At 38.9% G+C, this 23939-nt stretch overlaps 1 protein-coding gene across 1 annotated transcript in view; it reads right to left on the reverse strand.

Moving 5' to 3' along the window:
• The window catches only part of RXFP2 (relaxin family peptide receptor 2), a 120569-nt gene that overhangs the window by 22607 nt on the left and 74023 nt on the right, over window positions 1–23939 (reverse strand). Inside the window, exons 5-11 of the mRNA XM_063101549.1 lie at window positions 15277–15423; window positions 12716–12793; window positions 10618–10723; window positions 9769–9840; window positions 2700–2771; window positions 2035–2106; window positions 333–404 (exon numbers count right to left, since the gene is read on the reverse strand). Coding sequence (XP_062957619.1) covers window positions 333–404; window positions 2035–2106; window positions 2700–2771; window positions 9769–9840; window positions 10618–10723; window positions 12716–12793; window positions 15277–15423 — 619 coding nt within the window. The remainder of the gene's footprint in view (window positions 1–332; window positions 405–2034; window positions 2107–2699; window positions 2772–9768; window positions 9841–10617; window positions 10724–12715; window positions 12794–15276; window positions 15424–23939) is intronic.

Here is a 23939-nt window from a genome sequence, read left to right on the forward strand (position 1 = left end):
ACATAAAAGTGAATACTATCTATGGCCAATTGCAAATAAAAATATGTCTTAGGACTAAAGGAAATGAAAGGGGATCAAAAAAGTCAACTAGTAGGCTTGAAATATACTCTTACATCATAATTTGGTTGGCTGTTCCCTTTGAGCATGGCGGGGAATGTCAACAGTTACTGTGTCTGGAAATACAGGAAAGGTTTTTAATAACCTTTTAATAAAAGGTTTTTATTTCTAATAAAAATTTTAGCGGTCTTGATTATTTTATAAAGCTCTTTTTTTGTAAGCTGCTGTTAAATGTCATTGCAGACAGATGTATTAAAACGCAGATAAATACTTACAGGAAAAACAAGGAATTTAATCCAGTAAACAACTGCTGTGAAATTCTGCTTATAGGATTGTCATCTAGAATTCTGACAAAACATAGCCAGTGTTAGACAGATTCGTAACAAAACCAGGAAAAAATATAAAAGGCCCATGATGATCCTTTCTTCCCCCAACACCTGGACTGCTCCTTCGTGTCTTCCACACTTGGCTCAGGAGTCTCTGCTCTGAGGGCTTTTCCTTCACCCAGTGGTTGGAGCAACACTTCCCTCCAAACCCAGCAACTCCCATCCCAGCATTTATCTAGTCCTGACTGTTTGCTTTCTCTCTCCACATCCACCTCCCACTGAACATAAAAACCCAAGCTATAGCTTTCACCTATGGACACCTGGGTCCAGCACAAGCTGCACTTATTTGCTGAACATGGGCTCCATAAATGCTTTGACCTATTGATCAACTGAATGAAGAAAGAATAAAAGTATAATTCTTAGGAAATCACAAATGGGTCTTTGGTCTCATGGTGTTTAAATGATGCATGTATTCAATTAGGTCTGTATAAATGAATAAATGGATATCAAACCACTCCTAAGGAGTTTTGTAGGTGAAAATGGGAAAATATTATATATTCAAACCACGCTTTTTAACTATATATATGGTATTTTTGTAGAAGGAATTATACTAAGGGGAAATAGGCCTCATTTTTTCTTGTTGCTACTGAAGCCAAGTAGTAGAGGTCCCTGGGGACAGGATTGGGAGGACCTACAATAGGTAGGATCTCTGTATGTGGCACTTTTATATGTTAAATGATTTAATTCTCACAACATCCCTCTTAAAAGGAATCGTGATTATAGTTTATAGATGGGAAAAAAGAGGCCTAGGAAGATTAAGAAGGCTTCCTGGAAGATTAGGCATGGGGCCAGGCACACACAAGGGTCTGGATGAAGCCGAAGCCCTGGCTTTCTTCTCTACATTAGACCGACCTGCAGAAAATGAACAGATAGACACTGAGCCTTCTACCTGACCTTTGTGTGTTTTTCTGATGAAAGCACAGGCATCTGATGTGAGTCCTGTTTACAGGACTCCTTGGAATGGAACTGGTGGCTCAGGCTGGAAAATGGTGAAATACCATGCGCTACCATATTTTCAGACTTTTCTCTGAATGCTCTGGAAATCAGAACAAGTCCTTCACTTGCTTACTTTCTGGGCTAGTGGTTTTCAAAAAAGGGCAATTTTTCCTCCCAGGGCATATTTGGTGATGTCTGGAGACATTTTTGGTTGTCACAACTCTTGGGGGAGGGGGTGTACTACTGGCATCTAGTGGGTAAAGGCCACAGATGGTGCTAAACATCCTAAAACACATAGGACATAATCCACTCTCCCCGCAAAGAAAGAATTATGTATTCCAAAATGCAAAATGTCAATAGTGCTGGGGTTGAGGGATCCTACTCTTGGCAAAACTGGATGGATGGATGGCTTAGCAAACCTGCTGCTGGGCTCAGAAGGCCACCTGGAAAAGCACGGCCAGCTTCCTTTTCCACACAACCACCACTTGACATCCCATTGTCTGAATTGCTTGGGTAAAGTGCTTCAGATTACGTGGCAATCAGAAAAACGAGTATAGTAAACAAGATACATCAATAAGTAGAAACTATATGAGCACTGTTGTATATCATTAAGACTATAATCCTTTATGGGGGGAATAAAAGTTGGAGTACTTACAGCCAGGTTAGCTGATGTAAGTCTTGGAATACTCCAGGTCTGAGAGTTGTAATGCAGTTGTGGTTGAGATATCTACAAATACCATGGGTAAGTCAAGTAGGCAAACTCACTCAATGCCCCATTTCAGTGATGGCAATTAGCATATGAGCCATGGTGATGATTATGAAGTATGGGTATCTGCTCCCGAAAGCACTCTGCTGGATGAGCAGAGGGAAATCAAGGAATGACAGGAGGCACAGGTGTACAACACCAAGGCCAGGGCAAGGAAAGTGGCAAAAATAATGTTTTGGATATTACCTTATATTAGAGTATACAAGCACAATAACTAAATACATGGGGCAATTTTTGCTTTTTTCCTTTTTTAGTCACCTCCTTAGTAGACTACCATTTTAGAAAAGTATATAGTAAGTTAGCAAAGGTTAGAAAAAATATAAAATGGTGACCCAAGTGAGAGAATACAAAGTGAAGGAGAACCTTTATATGTCTTCTGGTAAAAGCGGGGATCTTTGAAGAATTCTTTCAGTGTAATGACTAACCTAAGTACTTTGTGATAACTTATTTCTCCCAGCTTTCTACCAGCTCAAGCCTCAAGCCTGGAAAAAGTACCAACCTACCCTTTTAGTCTTTACTTAAAATTATACCCGTAGTTATAAGAAGTTACTCACAATATTTGCAGGTTATATAGTCCAAAAAATGCCTTCCTGGATATGTGTCTAATGCAATTATGCTGAAGAAATCTGGTAGGAATAAGATAAAAGGTGATTATGGCTTATGGACTTTGTTAGGTTTGCTGCATGTGCTTGTCAATTTCTTCAGCTGAAGACAATTTGTGAAACAGGTTTATAAAGTACAAGGTCCTAATCTCATGTTGGGGGTAGAGGCACTGTCAGTGAGAGATGGCTATGAACCTAGCCAACACATGCTGTCCCCACCCTACAGTGCCTGTGCTATGGGATTCGGGCATCTCTGACTCGTACCACTGAACCCAGTGAGATGTGTCTGGGGAGGGATCTTGTCCTGTTTCTGCAAACTGGAACTCCGGTGGCTGTCTTATTCTGATGGGCAGGGGTTGCTGGCCATGTGAGACTAGCCAGCCTCTCAAGCAAGCTTTCTTACTCGGTCAGCACAGAGATGCTCCTTTAACTTCTCATTTCTCTTCATTCTATTCCCCTGAGCAAAAGAGGGGGCAAGTTTTATGTTTTCTATTTCAAGATGCAAACTGAGAAGCACAAAGCAAGTCAGTGAGGAGCTCAGGGTTCCAAAGGGCACCAGTAGTTGAACCGAGGCTGGCACGCCAACTTCATCTCACAGGATCATGCTCTATTCAACCTCTGAAGCAACTTAACAATACAGTATTGATTCAATAATAGCACTCCTGGGAATCTCTAAGTAAATCATTTCCATTTCCTGACCTCATTATAAAATGGGAGCTTAGCCCTGAATTTCTAGTCTCTAAAGGCTGTCAGGTGCAGGAAATAGTAATAATAGTAACTAATTACTACGTAGTCTTTAAATGGCTTTCATTTCTCTTATTTTGATTTGAATCGATTTCTAAAATATTATACAACTGTCTTAATTGTTATGATACCTTACTGCAAAACTATTGGTAAAACATGGGCTGATTTGGCATCTGGCTGTACTTTGATATTGTTATACCACAATTATTCCCTAGCAGAGCTTCCCCGCGTTTGCCTTTGGGTCACAAATATATTAGAGGAATGCCAGGCCATTGATGCCCTCAGACCTCAAGGTACCAGATAAAACCAATATTAGCTTACAGTTATCAGCAAAACCATTTCTTTATCCCAGGTGATGTACAAATATTGTCATTTCTCTGTGTACCAGCACGTGGAAAGGGTTGGTACTACAGAGCCATACATTACATCCACAGGGATACAGAAAGCATCAATTTCAATCATGCAAAGTAAACTTGAAACCCAGTGTGACCTTGTGTCCCTCCCCTCTGCACCATGTCTGTGGGGAGAAGCTTCACAATGCAGCATAAATTGTTTTGGTTTGAGTTTCTGATACGAATAGGATGAACCTGCACAGGTCAATATCGGCTTTAGCATTTTCAGAGGGCTTGGACTGATGAAATGAAAGTTAACATGGTAAATTATGTCATGATAGCAAATGAAAATAGAAAAGATATAATACTCTAATGAAGGGGCATTGAAGTTCCTCTTGAATTTAAAATCACTCCCTAGCTAGTGCCATTTACTTTTTATTCAAGAAGATTAATTCAAAAGTGCAATGCACATTTTACCTATATGTTGGCACATCCTGAAGAAGTGGTGCAGTTGCAAATTGTGAATTTGACCTTGTGCTTTTGTTTTATATGTCAAAAGAAAGAAAGAGTAAAACTAACAATCTGCACAACTCATCTGATGTGTACAGCCTATCTCCCTTCACTGACAGCAATTGACTCAAACTCCTGAAATAATGCAAAGACTCTAGTCTTCTATTTGGTCACCTGGCTGCCACCTCCCAAGTCCCATGTTTGAGATATAGGTTGCTGAACTTAAACTCCTTCCTTTGGTATCTGCTTTCTTCTTTGCAGAATAGTAGCTCGGAGAACATGAGGGAAAAATTGGAAATGTGACAATTTGGCAGGTGGCGTCCTCTTTTTATTCAGAGCTGAGATGAGTCCATTTAATATACTTTACACTGAGTGGCTTTTCTAAGAATAACTTACTGGTTCATGAATTCCTGCTGTTTCAGCTGTCAGGACTTTTCAAGCAGAAACACCAGCAATTTATGTACCTGAAACTAAGGCAAATAAATGCTGTGACGGCATGCATGTTCATAGGCTAATTTTTTAATGGGACATTTTGTATTCAAGAGCCAGGCAAACACCTTGAATTACATTTTGGTGCCGCTGATTGCCCTGAACAAGAATCCAGTTTAAGAAGGAATGCCTAATTTATATAAAGTTTATATTACAGTGAGGAGGAGAACTGCTGTTGGTTTTCATGACAGCTGTGATAAAGTATTACAGCCAATCCTGTAAATCATATTTCATTTCACTGAAAGGCCATCTGAAACTGCTTTCCCCCCACCCCGACTTTAGAAAGGCCTGACATTTTAAAAGATTATTAAAACGATTACATTGTTCAATAGTAAAAGCATTCAGATCAGTTGAACAGCATTTATTTATCTGGCAATTAAAATTTAATTTTGATTTAGGAATTTGTTTTTCCAGATGCCTAAATGACCTCAACTCCACTGTAAATATTTGCAGTATTCCAGACTGGAGACTCACTTGACCTTAAATTTGGTGATCTCTTAGTAAGTATCCCAATACAACTTAAAAATGTAGATTAAGTTTATTAGCTCAGTACAGTCTAAAACACATATTTGTGCATGTCTTTTGCCTCCTCAAACAGAATAAAATCCAGATTGCTTAGCTGACATTCAAGGTCTCTACAAGCATGATTCAATGACCTCTCTGGCATATGCTCCATCATCTGCTATGGGAATTATTTTCCTTTAGACAAAGTGCCATATTCACTCTCTTCTCCACATCTTTTAAGTGTTTCTGCTTATGTTTCTTTGTTCTCCCTGCTGAAGCTGCTCCTCACATTCTCTTTAGTCCTGTGCACTAGTCCTACCCATTGCTCATTCCACAAATACTAACTGACCCTCACTGGGTCCTTACCATGTGTGCTACAACATATGCTACAATGGAGGGGGTGGTCTATGGTGCTATGAGAGGACCAGGAAGACCATTCAGCTCAGAAGGTGGGTGTGGTGGTCAGTGAGCAGTTCCTTCAAAATTTAAGGATGAAAGTGAGGGTTTCATGAAAATGGAATCATGGTTGACCCAAGTTAAGTTAAAAACTCAGACTGTAAAGAACACTGTGGGCAATAAAAATGTATTTCTAGTATTTCTAGTTACATTGTAGAAGCCACAAAATGTTAAAGAAAAGTCCAAACTTGCCTCCTGGGACCTGTTTCATAATGTTGTGAGATAATATAAGAGAAACAACTGCTTATTTCTTAACTCCTGCTTTTTTCCTGACTTCTCAAAGAAGATGGTCTCAGGACTGGAACAAACTGAAGGGCTATAAGGTGGGGTCAGTGAAAGCCCAAGATGGTAGAATATGTTAATCAAAATGATTCAAGCCTTCTGGTTTGGACAATTTCTCCCAGAAATTGAGAAACACCAAAAATGAGAACATCAAATCATAATCAATTATTGAGGAATCTGGAGAAAGAATGAATAGCTAAATAAACAATAAAGATGGCAAATGTGGTTTTGATTTTTTCAAAAAGGGAGAAAGTAGGTTTTACAAGCTAAAGGTAGAGGAGCTCAATGCTGGTTCTGGTAAGATCACAGAACAAACTATTATGATGCTGCTTGTGAACACCTCAAAGAGAAAGCAGAAGACTGACTAGATAGATGTGTCCTGATCATCTCATGCGGTGAATCTGAGAATGACAGGGAGCTTTAGGAATACCTTGGGCAGTAGTAATGTGGACAAAATTTATTAGCATATTGTTTGAAGATTCCTTTCCCCCAGCACCTCCTAATCTCCTTTCTGGTTTATTTTTCTCCACAGCCGTGGTCGTCATCTAACAAATTATGTATTTTAATTTTGTTTATTGACTATCTTCCTCCACTGGAATTTAAGCTCCACAAAGAGAGAGATTTTCATGTGTGTTGTTTACTGCTGTATCCTTGGTGCCTGGCACCTTGCAGGTATCCATCAATAGGTATTGAAAGAATGAATGAACACGTGGCTTCTACTCTGCTGCTTCTGTGACTAAGAGTTCTGGTTGCTGCCCTTCTGATTTCTTCCTTCCCCTGACAGCCTTTCTTGGGGATGGTTTGGTTTTTGCCACATTGGCTATTTGGATTGTTGTATGCAGAATTGGAAAGAAAAAGGTATGAGTAGAGGGACAGGAGGGACAAGAGGTGGGACTGGGGCTGGGGAACTTTTTCTGGGAGTTTGAGAAAGACTGGCAGGAGGAGCTGAGGAGTGTGAGCAAAGGGGATGGGGAGGAAAGGAGATGTAAGGAAGGACTGCTGAGCTTATGAGCTGCTCTAGGGCATTTGAGTGATGCTGTAAAGAACTTGAGTTATTTTCAAATCAAAGTTTAGTAACTGGATGGTTTCATTGATGGTAACAATATTCTGAGACAGGACCCTGTGGGTAAGCTTCTGATGGAGCATAGTCAGAAGGTTTGGATTTGAGGCCAACCTCTAACATGTGTCAGCTGACGTGGACAAACAACTCCTCTTCTCCACCAGTGTGTTTCCTCATACTTGAAAGGGATCTAATGGCATCTGCCCCACCTCACAGACTTTGAGGATCAAGGCCCAAATGAAAATTCGAAATGTTAAGAGTTCTTCATAAACTTTAAAAAGTGATATATAAATGTAAGGAATTGTGTTTTATCCCTCTGTGCTGTGTCTTGAATATGCTAGACACTCAGTGAATGTTTATTGATGAGGGTCTCATAATTTCTTTTCTATGCATCTTTGGGAGAATCAGATTGCTTAGAAAGCATCAAATAGCAGCTTGCATCAATAGAACCCCTGTTGGGTGATATGCAGGTTATGATGTGGTGCCTAAATGCTCTCAGACAAAATAGAATTAAACATTTCCTTGGAGAAGTTGCCAACTGATCTTGAAGGTTAATTCCTATCATTTTTTCACTAGGAAAATTTGGGACCTGAATTACCAACTACCAAAGGGCCTCCATATTCTTCCCTTCAAAGGGCCAGCAGGTGTCATGAGAGGAAGTATTGACATGGAACAAAGCTCTGGATCCGTGAGCCAGGAAGGATGTGGCCTGAGAAATCTAATTTTCACTCTTCTGCTTGATCCTTTAGTGATGCCTCTGCATCTCCAGAAGTCTGCTATCCCCAAATTAGGGAGCAAAAGTTATAGAAGGGAATTCTGCATGGGCAGGACAGTATGTGTAGGTAGATATCAAGTTAAATGCTGGAACAATTGTTTTCCATCTCTGGGTTTCTGGTTATGGTAAAATAAGCACTACCTTGGGCATCAGAAGACATGGGCTCTAATTCTGGCTCTTCCACTAACTAGTTGTAGATCTTAGATGGATAATTTAACCACTGCAGACTTTAGTAACCTCATGTATAATAAGAATATTAAATTAGAAATTCTTAAAACTTCTATGACTCTAGATGATAGCATTTAAACAGCTACTCTAAAACAAAAATCTTTTCCCTCCTTTCTGCTAGTGCTGTTATATATTTCTTCTCTTGAGCATTATTCAGGCAGTGCAAGGATGATATTGATTCACAGAATGAACATGTTGTGATTTTAAGAATTTCTGGGAAGACTGGTAGCAGTATAGTTGGGATTTCCTCTCTAGAGGAGTCAGAAAGCCCAGAGCCAATGTGTAGCTACTCCAGTATGACAATGACAACATGTCCCTATGCTCTAGGCTGGAGCAGAAGGTCCTGACTGTAGCTAGGATTTACAGAAGTGACAGTAAAACTAGGTATGATTGAGTATCTATGCACACCCAAGGGTCTATCTAGGGGACTTCCTTTAGTGACTTCCTTTCCTATATGAGGGAGTCTGTGCCTACATTCATAAACAAGGAATCACTGATGGTGTTTCAAACCAAATATACCTGTCCAATATCAGCAAAGATTCAGATCATTTTCATTCCTGGATTTTAACAAATTTTGCATTTCTAGAAACTTTTTCCTTTATGCTGGATGTTGAAATATAAAACAATAAGATTGATGGTACTAACAAGGAGCCTTACAGCATATAGCATTACCTTGCTAAACTTATCTAGTCTAATGGTCATCTTGGCAGGTGCAGCCTCTCCAGTGCCTCAGGGTGACTGGGCTCACAGGGACTGACAGACGTTAACCCAACTTACAAAAGGCTGATATATAAACCTGAATATTCCCAATTTACTAATTTGAATAAGAGGCATCCCATTTCATTGATAGGAATGTTCTTATTTCTTATCCAGTGCAACTTTTCAAATACTTTAACATGAAGAAATTCAGAAGTAAATTAATCACTATAAGATTTCTTGGTAAGTAGGGAATTAGAGCAAAGGGATATACATAGAATTAAGAGACAGTTCATGAAAATTGCGGTGGAGATTGATGCTCCATCTCTGCCCCCAGCAGAGACCATCTCTAGGGATGGCATTTCCCAGATCCCAGTTTTCTTTCTTGGATAATGCTGGAAGCCTATTGGCCCCTTTCTCACCTAACACCATTTCCTATCTGCTGACTGTGCCCTGTTTATTGACATTTGCTTTCCTCAGATAAGCTAATGTCGGTGATTGCACGACTCTTGTGCTGTTGCTCCTATTATCCTGGGAGACAATCTGTATCCTATCACCAAGTTTTTTAAATGATCTGAGTGTTCTTGTCTATGCTATCAGTCTTTTTCCAAGTTAAAAGTACATCTAGTGCCTCTGAATCTGCAATGTCATTTTCCAAATAATCTTGAGGAAAAGTATGCAACTGTGTATTTTCCTACTGAGATGTTTCATATCAACTCCAAGTTGACTCTGAAAAAGTTTAAACAAAATCAGTTCAGCTAATTTACATTATAAAATGGAAAGATAACATACTTTTACATTTTTTATTTTCTAATCTTAATTACATTTAGAAACTTTAATTTAATGATGAGTAATAAACTTTATATTTCATTTTATTTTGAGATCAAAAACATCTTAAAACATCACAAGAGTTTTCTCATAAGTACACTACTAATAACTACTTACATCTTTTTAAGTTCTGTGTATTTGATGAAAACTTTATCTGGAAGACTGTGGATTTTGTTTTTCTTAAGAGACCTAAAATAACATGTAAAGCAGACTTTATTATGGATTTTTGTGCTTGGGAAGAGAATATTTGGTGATGTTCCATGGTACTTAACACACATTTGAACATGACAATAACTGAAAACTTTCCATGAGAGAATGAGAAATTCATAAAGCAAAATTAAGGTAGTTTGCCAATATTTGACAAGTTTTGCTGGTTACTATAATGGACAGAAAAGTCTTTGGTAATAACTTTTTCTTTTACTCTCTGGGTAAATTAACAATACACAACAAACAAAACCAAAAACAATCAAAGATCCTAACCAACTCATGCATGTCCAGATGATGACATGACTTCAAATTCCCAAGGCTCATACAAAATGTATGTAAAGCATAGAAAAGATTGTACAGCATGACACAGCTAGCTTCATGGATCTTTTAAATCTTTGCAGCCTTGGATAAATTATCAACATTAAAAATGAGGTAGAATAAGTGAGTGTGTTTTCTTTTTCTTTTTTTTTTAATATTTAGTACAGGTATGTCAGTAATATTACATAAATCAGAAAGTAATTGAAAATATCAATTCCAGACCACAGACATTTTTGAGTTAAATGATAACCAGGCTAATCTAACATACAGTTTTTAAAACATTTTTTTCCCCTGGAGAAGAAGCATAAAGAATTCCCTGATGATGGGTGGTTTCGAATGGAGTTTCTATTATTTTGCAAATATAAAAGTAGCGCTATAGAGTTTTCCATGGTTTCATGTGACATTAGGAACAAATACCATCAAGAACTGAGTTGTACTCACAGTAATGTCACATTGCTGGAAATCGTTGGCACAGACTTTAAGTCAGCGTTTAAACATTCCAATTCAGTTTCTTTGCAGTCACAGCGTTGTGGGTACTGATTTAGAACTAGGGACAAAAAGAGGACAATTTCAGTAGAAAAAAAATAAGTTTCTTTAATTATGAATTTACGGTGACTGACCTTGTTCTCTTTTCATTGAATGTATAAAATTTACACTTATTAAATGGACTTATTCAGCCCATAGTAAAATAAAATAAGAACTCTCTCCTAATCAGATGTAGATTAATGTGGTGATCATCTCAGTTCTAGCCTCTAGTAGTCATTTCAGAGGCATTTAACAGGTGAGTAGAAAGAAACCACAGAAACATTAAATAGCAAAAAGTCACATAGTGAAGTAAGATTACATTCTCCTCAATGAAAAACAGCAGTATGATTGAATAAATATTAATGAGTATCATTGAGTCAATTCAATTGAATAGCAGAATGTAGTTCTCAATAAATGCTTGTTGATTAAAACTAATTCCATCTTTCCCCTTTCACACTTCTCTTAGAGCTGTGAGAAGAGATAGATGCAGGTTCTTCCATAGCCACCATTGCCCCTTGTTAAAATCAATCCAGGCAGGTATCCTTTCACTTTGGTTCTTTGTTTTTCATTACTATGAAGTTGATATGGAAGGTAAAAATTGTAGAGAAGGTATAAAGCTGGGAAAACCAAAGATCCATCTACCTGAAGCATTCAGAATAAAGAAAAAGTCTTCAGAATTTACCTCAAGGAACTTACATAATTATTAATATAATGGCATATAATAGAATGAGAAATCTATGGAGGAATCAGGCAAGTAGGTCCATGGGACAATCACCTGGTGTGCGTGCGTGCGTGCGTGCGTGTGTGTGTGTGTGTGTGAGAGAGAGAGAGAGAGAGAGAGAGAGAGAGAGAGAGAGAGAGAGAGAGAGAATATTTCTGGACTCTTTGATTTCTCCACTGACTCTATGAATATTTGTTTTAATGGAGCTAAGAAAGCAAGATTTGAGAGTTATTTTTGAATTTATATTTTTATTATTATTTATTTAAATATAACTCTAAGTTCTTTCCCATTGCCCTACTTCTTTTAGATCACTTTTATCCAAATGTTATTTTAAAAATGAGTAAAGCCAACAAACTTTTATTGTGTATCTACTTAATGCAAAAGATGCTTTTAGCATATAAAGTTTTGAAAAAGATTTTGTTATTTATAGATAAATGCTAATTAGCTCAACTTCCTAAAGATACTTTTAGTAGCTTATTTCAATGTTTATTTACACACACACACACACACACACACTCATACATGAACATAATTCTATGTACAGGATAGGGGCCAGACTCCAAAGTGTGCATCCAAACCTGTTCTGGCTGCTCCAGCCTTCTAGGTTCAGCTCCTGCTCCTCCCGCTCATGCACTTGGAGTTGCTGTGAACAGGTCTCGTGGAGCGCGCTCTGCACCTTCCTACCCCAGTGTCTGCTGATCTTTCTCCTGTTACTTCTTATCCCTCCCTCCATCCAAGGACTTCAAAGTCCATATCAAATGTCATTCTCTCTGGGAATCTTTCCCCAACCTCTGGCAGAGCCATTGTTTCTTCCAATAAACTTCCTCATTCCCTTGTGCAAACATCGTGCCTCCAATTGAGCACTAACACGGTATCATCACTGCTTCCGTACGATCTGTCCTTCTGCTACGATGAGAGGTACTGTGGGGCAGGGCAAATCTTAGTCATTATTGTACTCTCAGTGCCCGGCATAGGGGCTGTAAAGTAGTGGGTGCTCAATGTCTTTACTGAGGAAAATAATTAAGGGGAATAAGAACCTTACTATTTGTCACAATTATTCAATACCTATGTATTCTTGCAATAATAGACTAATACGTAAAATTAGGAGATGGCGGTTTTCTTCTTTTTATCTTTTCAGTCCCACAGACAGACAGTTGACTGGTTGGCCAGTGAAATACAGTGAACTGAAATTTAATTCCGAAGGGAATTTATCACACTACCACACAAATCCACACACCACGAATCATAGTGTTTTGCAAAGCTGCCAGTGAAGCTTGAACCAATATCACTTACAGCACTCCTGTGTTAACGCCACAGTGTTAGCATTTCTGTGGATGGTGCCAAATATGGTGGCCCATCCGCTCGTGTCACCTGTGAAATGGTGATGAACATGTGTCAGTCATTCCAGAAATCAAATATCCTGTTACAAAAAAAGTATAAAAATTTGATAATGAAATTAAATAAAAAGTTTGTTTAAATAATAGAATAATTCATATTTTAAATATATAAATAATAAGAAAGAAAAAGCTAGGCAAACATCTGTAGGGTTTTCCTTTTTTACAATTACAAATATTTTAAATGTATGTATCATAAAATATTTAGTGCCAATATACAATTATTTTACATAAATATATACCTTGAAAAATATCACCTATTTCTAATACTGACATTGAAAATGTTTGGCCTTAATTTTGAAGACCTCAGAAGAAAATATAATCTGTTTTATTTTTGTCATGTCCATATTGCTGCATAAATATATGTAGATGTATATTAGATGTAATGAGTTCTCATAAAATTTATGTCACCTGGTCTTTTTAATAAAGCAGGAACTAAGTGCTTTTTAATAAAGGCTGTCAAGTCCTGTTGAGAAAAATAACATTTCCTCAATTTGTCATATATTAATATGATCTGCTTATTTGCTTTTTCCTACTCTTCTTGTGATAAAATTACATTTTTTAGTTACAAAAAAGAGGACTAATTCTAAAGTACCATTATTGTAGCCACGAAAATGATAAGATACATATCATAATGTATGATACTGAAGGTCACAGATATTGAAAAGTAGCTAAGTAATTGCCCACAGGCTCCTTTGATCCCTGCAATCTTGAACTTATTTCTATTTCTTATTAATATTCTCAATGATTCTATGATTTCATGGTGTTATCTTGATCTTATTTCTATTTCTTATTAATATTCTCAATGATTCTATGATTTCATTGTGATTTCACATGCATTATTTAATTTGAGTTCAGGACATCCTCATGAGGTAGATAAACACTCATGGTCTCTGATTCCCATGCAGCAAAGAGTAAAGGCCAGGAATTTGAGTGACTTGCCCATTGGCATCCAGAGACCCACCCCCAAAACCGAGCACTGATTGAGTGCCTACTGTGTACTCTACTGTTCTAGGCTCTGGTGACAACAAATCAAGGAGTTCATATCTAGGAAGAGAAGCACAGTGAAAAGATGAAGTGGTCTACTTAGCACGGCTGTACTGATGCACGTAGGATGCTGCGGCATCAGAGAGGAATTGCACCGTCCTGGGCTGGTCATGAGGCTTCAGCATGGCTGGGAAGCCTTCCTGAAGGAGGGGATGTCTGGACTGAGTTCTAAAGGCTGACTAGGAGGGATCCATGGAAAGTGTGGGTGGAAGGTTGTTCCCATCAGAGGGAAGCATGCGTGAGCACCTGGGGCAGGAGAGCAGGCTGTAGAGACAGATGCGCGGCATTCCTGGGCTCTGCTGCCCACTTTGGTTGCTAGTTGGGCCGTGCTGCAGAGAGGAAGGAAGCTCTGTGTGGCAGAAGACACACGGGATTCATTCAGATTCAGGAGATCTGAGTGCTAGTGCCTACTCTGTGACTAACGAGATATTTCAACCTCTTGTCCTCATTTTCCTCCAGAGAAAAATAGACAGATTAGAATAGACAATTTATACAGTTTCGATATACATCATAGTTACATACAATGTAATTGGCCTATAAGACTCTCTGTGATCTGGCCTCTGCTTACCGCTTCATCCTCTATTTATATCCTTGTTCGCTCTGCTCATGCCACACAGGCTTTTCTGTCTCAAAAACATCATCTTATTTCATTCAGCCTCATGGGCTTTGCACTTGCTGTTTCCTTTGCCTTGAATTTTGTTCCTCCAGAATTTCATGGTGTCTTTCTTTTGTCATTTAGTTCTCAATTCAAATGTCGTCCTTCTTAAAAAGGTTTTCTGGTTACATCCTTAAAGTATCCCTCCCTCCAGGTCGCTTTTTATCTCATTCTCCTGTTTTATTTTCTTCATGGTACTTATCACTCTCTAAGATTATGTAATTTATTTATACACAGGTTTATCGTCTGCTTAGTCCACTTTGTCCACGTGAACTCCACAAGGTCAAGACCCTGTCTCCCTTGAGCTCCCAGTGTCCCAGTGATTTGGAGAAAGATCCTGGCTTACAGTGGATACTCAATATAGGTCTTTTCAATCAATTAATTGTCTAGGTGAGCACATTCACATTTTACATATATCCTTGCAGCTGAACCAAATTATCAGCCATAATGAAATGGTTAAAGGAAGCCCCTTAAAATTAAAACACGAGTATTCAAGTAGATTTTAAAAAAATATATAATTTCAATTTTTAAAAAATATAACATTTTATACTCTATTTCTGATTTAAACCACCTCTATATTTATGAAAGTTCAGGTCATTGTCACAAATAAATTGGGGAGTAATTATTTGCATTACAAAGGGATTTCTTATAGAACACCACATCATCTCTTTCCATTCATTAAAATCATTGTCCGACTGACCCACAGTCTTGGGAGTTCATAAAGCATGGCACGCGTGTGGGGCTGAGAGGGGGCTCACCACAGCTGTCCTCATCTGCGCCGTTCCCACAGTCATCCACGCCGTCGCAGTGAAAAGCTCGGGGCAAACACTTGGAAAGATTCCCACAGGGAAAATATCCCTTTTGGCACAAAGGAGAGATCATGCTGCCTTCAGTCAGTACAGAATCTGTGTGAAAGAGGCAACAAAAACCTTATGTGAGAGAAATAATGTGTTGACATGACCAAGCTCTTTTCACACTGTTCCATTTAATTTTCACGAGAACCCCATGAGTGGAGTTTGACTGGTGTATTCTTAGCGCACAGCTTCTTGGGATAATATTCTTAATGATAACATTTTAAACAACCACCTACAACCATACCTACCACCAGCTACACCAAGAATGAAATCAAGGTTCATTTTGAATTCACTTCAGCATGTTAATAGTAAACAAAACCAAATGGATTGTCTTATTTTTGTATCAAGTCAAAATGCTGTGCACTCTTGGCAACAGAAGGGTAAAACTATGAGCTGATAGGATCAAACAGACGGATTTACGTACTTATTAACTTTTATAAGAAGGATTCAAGGTGCTGTGATAAAAATACATATTCAAAAAGACAGTTTAAGTGTGAGAGAGAAATCCAGAACCACATTAGCGTAAGGGGAGAGAATACTAAGCAATCATATCTAATGCTCATCGAGTTTATTGTGTGCCAGGCACTTTGCACAGTGGTTACCTTAGTTAATCCTTCAATCAACCTATGGTATGGGTGATACTATCCTTCATGTTTTGGGATTAAGGAAATAAAATATCATCTTGCCTATAGTTGTTTATGTGGAAAGTGACACAGGGTGGATTTGAACCATCCCTCTCACCCCAAAGAACCACTCTTACTGTAGCACAATAGTGTTACAAAGATGGCAATTGAATCAGGCACCTGCATTTCAATGAGCATAAGTTCTTTATGAGGTCTAATTAAACCTAATATTTTTAATGCAGGAAACATAAGAGAAAACCAATGAGAGTTGAACAACTGCTGGGTTAAATAATTGAGTACAGAAAGGAAATATAATTAACATTTACGAAAGTACTGTATCTGTGTATAGGATGATCAAAATAATTCCAGAAATTTAGGTGTGAGAGACATCCTTTCAATTTTTGAGAGAGTACTTTCCAGAAAATAAAGGGATGTGTTCTTTGTAAATTGGCTAGTAAAATCATGGAAGTCATGTATTTTTCAAAAAGGAGTTCAAGCTGAAACTTCACAGAAATTGATTTAATGAGAGCGTAGATACAGGAATGGCTACAGTTTTATTGTGACTCATTGAAGGGAACGCGAGATATCGGCAAAGCATTTCTAGCTGAGCCACTGAAGGTTGGCATCATGACCAGGCATTTCCTTGGGCTGATGTGGGGGTCAGTATTTTTTAACACAGCAGAAGGAAAGGGAGCAAACTTTTGTGGAACATCATCTACTTTAAGCTGTGTATTTCCTAGTTACTTTATTTAATGTTAATGTGTTAATGGCAACTGTGTGTGGTTGGTATTGTTGTCTCCAAATAAAGATGAGGAAATGACTGAGACCATAAAGGTGGTGGTTTTTTTTCTGGTTCTCAGGAAAATGGCCTTGTGAGGTCTGAGCCCTCCAAGCAAATGCTGCCTTGTATGGAGACATCCTCCTCCGAGACTCCTCAGGAGACCCATGAAGTAGGTGAGACCTGCTGGTCCTCGTTGCTTGGCAAAGATTCCCTTGGTTAAAGGGCAGGATGTGAGTTTAAGCACTAAAGCTCTGTCTGAATTACAAGTGCATATTAAGCTTTTAGTGATATCATTAGAGAGGGTGAGTGGATTATTTGAGCTTTAGTCATTTAGTCCCGATGACCGGAGATCCAGTAGGTGTGCATAAAAGCAGAGCAGGTGGCCCTGTGGTGGGGCAGCAGGATGTAATGCTGCAGCTCTTTGAGGCTGCTGCTGCTCTGCTAAGCCTTCCCTAAGTGAGGAGGAAAACCCACAGCATGGCCATTGGATGCTTTTTCACCCACTGTTTTTTTGTCCTCACAAAAAAGCAAAAATTATTTTCTCTGCTGTTGCTGCAGGTGGATGAATTATCTATTGTCAGCAACTAAGTTTGAGACCAGTCAAGTCTGTGACTATTTTAGAAAGACTTCTCTGCTGCATGGCTTTAGGTGTTGGCTTGTTAAGCCTATTCACATGGAGAGAGGCAAATTGAGTCATAGGCTTTTAAATCTCTTAACTTCTTGCTTGTAAAGATTTCTGTAGAAGGCAGATTTATAAAAGCTAGTAGTCCTCTTGTGTTTGGAACATGAATGAGTTGAGAGTCAATATATCTTAGTGTGGCTCTGAAATTTTTTAAGGCAGTAACTTGCAGTTAGAAATAAATTTTGTGTTACAATTCAGCACACACACACATCCACATGCCCCTTAAACACCCACTCACACCTACACTCCCCACACACCCCTACACTCACCCCTGTACATGCCCACACACCCACACACCAACATGCACCCGTATCTACACACACATCCACACAATGAAAGCAAAATTTCTTGAGGCATTACTTACCTTCTACTGTGTGGGATGGGGCTGCTCATTGCTATTCTATCTTATTCACTTGAAAAGGGATCATAAGCCACTAAGTTGATTTCATGATCCACTAATGACATGCAACACACTATTAAAAAATATTCATTAGTGATGCTGCACTCTGGAGGGCATCAAACCTCGATTAGATTTCACCACTCACCAGCTGTGTGATCTCAGACAAACTCCTAAACCTCTTTCAACCATAATTGCCTCATATTTAAAGTAAAATTAATGATAGTATCCCCTTACGGGTGTGTTTTGGGGATTAGACAAGCTAATGCTTGAGAAGCTCTGAGAGTGTGTGACCCATGGTAGACCTTGGGTTAATGTTGGCATATGAACAATTTTAACCCAAGGGGAAAAGATAGGACTTTAAGATGGAAGCTCTGTGTAGAATGCTAGCTTTCTGAGCCCTAGCATTTCAAGTTTTTTATGTGACTTCTATGAAAGAAATGAAAGGGACTATAATAAAAGCTGCCCCTACTTCTTCATCTTAACCTATTTTAAAAGTCATATGACATACATGATTTTTATTGTTGAGCTGCTTCAAATTTCTTTTGAAAGCTGAAGGAGGGTTGTAAGTGATAAACAACAAAAATGTCCTTACATGCTCCTAATAATAATAATTTCTTAATGTTTACAAGAGGTGATTAAGCATTTGATTAAAGAGAATTTTGAAATATTCAAGGCTAAGGCTGTGTGAGTAGATGTTTTGAAGGTGGTGTGTTGTGTTTCTCTGGGGTTTATCATGAGATCTATGAGGACTGGACCCAACCAAGTACCCATCTCGCAGATGCAGACGTATCTAGAGGCAGACAAGACTCAACTGTCACAAAGAAGAGGATCAAGATGATTTCCTTTTTCCTAGGAAAAAACTGAGCCTCATCTATCAAGTATGAGCAAAAGAAGGGGAGGGAAAGACTGACTGTTAATGATTAGAATCTGCCAGTTGCGTTTCTCATAATTCCCCATTTTCCACCCCAGAGTGGCATTTTCCTAAAGACATTTTTAAGGATAGTGCAATATGTGATGGCTCCATGGCCTGATGGGGGAGCACAGAGGATACTGGCCAAGGAGGACATTTCCTGGAGTGAGCATTGTCACCTGGAAGGCAATGAACTGCAGAGTGACTGTAGAAATCACAGATGAAGCCTCTGCCATTTACTCTAAAAAGTCAACTAACTGCAGCACCAGAAGAAACATTGATTTATCATCCGGAAAGTGTTCACTGAGTGCCTACTTTGTGCTGAGCTCTGCTGTTAGTCAACAAGGGACTGGGGTCTCTGAGGGGAGCAGTAACACCACCCTGGGCAGCTCCAACAAGCAAAGGTGAATCCAGCTCCATCTAAGCCCACCTGCTGGGAGCCCCCTACTTCAGGGAGAGTCAGAGCTTCACTAAATGCCCACCTTTGCAGGGTAGATGATTTATTGTCTGTTTGAAGGAAACTATGAAAGTCTGTCTTAAAAGGCTTTTATGTTAATATGGATAAAGAGAAACTGGCCTATGGGTTATTATTTTTTTTCAAACTTGGCAATTTTATGCTATTATGCTACTGTGTGATCCTCCCTGCCCTAATGGTATTTCTTGGCCACATCAGGATCACATGCAGGATTCTGATCTAGTTTCATTCATGTAATTACCATACCTCCTTCCCATTTCACAGATTCCTGCCTTAACTGAATCCCTCTAAGCCCCTGTTTTCTGTCATGTTCTTCTGACATAAATCAACCACCTCATGCTGGTGAGAGTACCTCAGGACCTAACTCATAGACTTTGTGCTGAAACTATGACTCTGTCTCTCTTCAGATGATTGCCCAATGTTTGAACAGACAGATTTGGGAAAATGATGCCTAACTTTGTGGAACAGAGTGTAGGCACATTTCATTTTAATTTAAATTGGGAAAAAAAGGGAATTTCACATTGTTCTCATTATTCTCACCAGGGATGGATTTCAGCCCCACATCCTCGTTGCCTGGGTGCCTGTATGTGGGTCTCAAACTGAATGCTCTTCTAGGGGATTTAAGGGAACAAAGAAGAGTTCTCTTCCCCAGATTTCTTCCTGACCAGTAAACTGCCTAAATTTCGCCATTAGGAATGTATTTTTTTTAGGTTAAAATCTTGTCTTTCAGTGTTTAAATACCCATCTTGTTCTGCATTGATTTGAAAGACGACTTTCTTCCTGACACCTGCCTGAGAACAGTGAACGCAGAGAATGGACAGTGTGGGGCTGAAGGGAGGAAGAACATGGGAGGATGACTATGAAAGGGGACAGACCGGATGAAGCCTGATGGAAACTGGGCATGGGAAGCGTGCGGAGGAGAGAACATGACACTTACATCCTTTCACCTCTCTCTCCTAATTCCTCTCTGATTTGTTGACTACTCTGTCTCAAGGGACTTTCACTGGCTATTCTTCCTCTTAGTGGGGATTCTCCCAAATTCTAGTTCCATCAGCTTAAAAATTTACCTGCATCCAAGACTGATCTACATGTCTGGGCAGGATGTACATTGCATGCAGATGGGGTACTGTTCACATAGACTCCTGCTGAGCCTCCTAGAAACTGCACGGTCCTGGGCTGAGGCCTGGATGCTTCTCTTATGATACACAAAGGATGGAGGTCTGCCTTCTTGCCTGGGGCAAAGCCTTCCATCTGTGTTCCATAGTCCACCTCACCGCACTTTCTCAGACTTTCTCTCCAATATTTCCTTTCTTTCCTATATTTTCAATATCTCTGTCTCTCCACTGTTTCTTTTTTTTTTAAACATTAATATTATTCAATCAGCTCCCAACTTCAAAACAAACAAATCAACCAATCTACCTACCCAAGTCCTGTTATATTCACACGCCTCTAGAACCGAGACACATTGTTCTCCCCTACATAATTACATTTCTCAAAAGATTTGTGCAACAGTGCGCACAGAGTGGGCAGACGTGCGGCCAGGGAGGTGGAGACTCGACAGAAACCACACACCCTGTGGGGTCGCCACTGCACAATCCAACAGCCTGGGCCAGAGCACAGGAACAGGGAGAAGTCCTGCACAGGAAGTGAAAGCTCAACAGCGATCACACACCCTGTGGTACGTGATCCACCAGCCCAGCAGAGTCCAAGCTGACCAGAAAGGTGGCTCCCCGGAGAAGCCCAAGACCCGAGGCAACCACACACACAAGGCACTAGAGGTCAACTGAGCAGCCACGGAGGTAGCCATATTAAATTGGTAACCACAGCAACATCCTAGTTAGTCATTAGTCTCAAACCGGTGGACTGTGAAACCCCCTGCCACAATGAATAAACATCAAAAAAAAGATACCAGAAATACAAAAAAGCAAGAAAGTACACCACCAAAAGTTAATAAATCTCAAACTCTAGATCCTATAGAACAAGAAGCCCTTGAAATGACTGACAAGGAATTTCGAGTGATAATTCTAAGGAAACTGAATGAGATACAAGAAAACTCAGCTAGACATCATGATGAAATGAGGAAGAGTATACAGGTTCTGAAAGAGGAAATGTACAAGGAAATCAATGTCCTGAAAAAAATGTAGCAGAACTTGCTGAACTGAAGAAGTTATTCAGCGAAATAAAAAACACAACGGAGAGTTTAACCAGCAGGCTTGTCGAAGTTGAAGAGAGAACCTCTGAACTTGAAGACGGGCTGTTTGAAATAACACAAGCAGACAAAAAGAAAGAAAAAAGAATCAAGGACATTGAAGAAAATCTGAGAGAGATATCAGACAACCTTAAGCGCTCAAATATCCGAGTCATGGGTATTGCAGAAGGGGAGGAAAATGGAGATTCCATTGAAAACATATTCAACAAAATAGTGGCAGAAAACTTCCCAGGTATAGGAAAAGTCACAGATCTTCAGATCCAGGAAGCTCAGCGATCTCCAAATGTATTCAACCCAAAAAGGCCTTCTCCAAGACATGTCATAGTCAAATTGGCAAAACTCACAGACAAAGAGAGAATCTTAAAAGCTGCAAGAGAGAAGCATCAAATCACCTATAAGGGAGCCCCAATCAGGCTAACATCAGACTTTTCATCACAAACCCTAAAAGCTAGAAAGGAATGGGATGATATTTTCAAAATACTAAAAGACAAAGATTGCCAGCCAAGAATACTCTACCCTGCAAGGCTATCCTTCTGAAATGAAGGGCAAATAGTATATTTCTCAGACAAACAAAAACTGCGGGGATTCACCACCACACGACCACCCTTACAAGAAATCCTCAAGGGAGTACTGGGTTTGGTTCCTGAAAAATAACTACCACTGCCATAAAAACCCAAGAAAAATCAATACCCACTAGTATAATAAAAATGGCATTCATGAAGAGAAAACAAGCAAACAAAAACGCTATCTACAATCTAAGGAACCAAGAAACATAGAAACCAAATAGTAAATCAGAAAGTAAGGAACAAAAGACACCTAAGACAACCAAACAACCAATAAAATGCTAGGAATAAATCAACACCTTTCAATAACAGCTCTTAATGTAAAAGGCTTAAATTCCCCAATCAAAAGACACAGACTGGCTGACTGGATCAAAAAGGAGGACCCAACTATATGCTGCCTACAAGAGACCCACCTCACCCATAAAGATTCACACAGACTAAGAGTGAAAGGATGGAAAAAGATTTACCATGCAAACAGAAAAGAAAAACGAGCTGGAGTAGCTATTCTTATATCTGACAAAATAGACTTTAAACTAAAAACCATAAAAAGAGACAATGAGGGACAGTACTTAATGATAAAAGGACTGATCCATCAAGAAGACATAACAATCATAAATATGTACGCACCCAATGTTGGAGCAGCCAGATTTATAAAACAAACTCTATTAGACCTAAAGAAGGAAATAGACACTAATACCATAATAGCAGGGGACCTGAACACCCCACTGTCAATATTAGACAGATCATCTAGGCAAAGAATCAGTAGAGAAACACAAGATCTAAACAAGACTCTAGACCAATTGGAATTGGCAGACATCTACAGAACATTCCAGCCAACAACCTCAGAATATTCATTCTTCTCATCAGCACATGGATCATTCTCCAGGATAGATCACATATTAGGTCACAAATCAAGTCTCAATAAATTCAAAAAAATTGGAATTATCCCATGTATCTTCTCAGACCACAATGGATTAAAACTAGAAATTAATAATAACTGTAACTCTGGAAACTATACAAACACATGGTATTTAAACAGCATTCTACTTAATGACATATGGGTCCAAGAAGAAATCAAGCAGGAAATCAAAAAATTTATTGAAACTAATGAAAACAATGATACATCATACCAAAACCTGTGGGATACTGCAAAAGCAGTATTGAGGGGGAAATTTATTGCATTAAACGCTCACTTCAGAAGAATGGAAAGATGGCAAGTGAACAACCTAACACTTCACCTTAAAGAACTAGAAAAACAAGAACAATCCAAACCTAAAGTTAGCAGACGGAAAGAAATCATTAAGATCAGAGCATAACTGAATGAAATTGAAAACCAAAAAACAATTCAAAAAATCAACGAATCGGTTTTTTTTCAAAAAGTTGGTTTTTTGAACAGATAAATAAAATGGACAAACCATTAGCATGGCTAACAAAAAAAAAGAAGAGAGAAGACTCAAATAACAAAAATTAGAAATGAAAAAGGCGATATTACAACTGATTCATCTGAAATACAAGGAATCATTCGAGACTACTATAAACAACTATACGCCAACAAATTTGAAAATCTGGAGGAAATGGATAAATTTCTGGACACACACAAGCTCCCAAAACTGAACCGTGAAGACGTAGAAAATTTGAACAGACCAATAACAATAAAGGAGATTGAAGCTGTTATCAGAAGGCTCCCAACAAAGAAAAGCCCAGGACCAGATGGATTCACAGCAGAATTTTACCAAACATTCAAACAGGAATTGACACCGATTCTTTACAAACTCTTCCAAAAGATTGAAACGGACGCAAATCTCCCAAACTCATTCTATGAAGCAAACATCATCCTGATACCAAAACCAGGTAAAGATATAACCAAAAAAGAAAACTACAGGCCGATATCCTTGATGAATATAGATGCAAAAATCCTCACTAA

This window comes from Cynocephalus volans, chromosome 7, assembly GCF_027409185.1.
Source record: "Cynocephalus volans isolate mCynVol1 chromosome 7, mCynVol1.pri, whole genome shotgun sequence".
Classification (NCBI taxonomy): domain Eukaryota; kingdom Metazoa; phylum Chordata; class Mammalia; order Dermoptera; family Cynocephalidae; genus Cynocephalus; species Cynocephalus volans.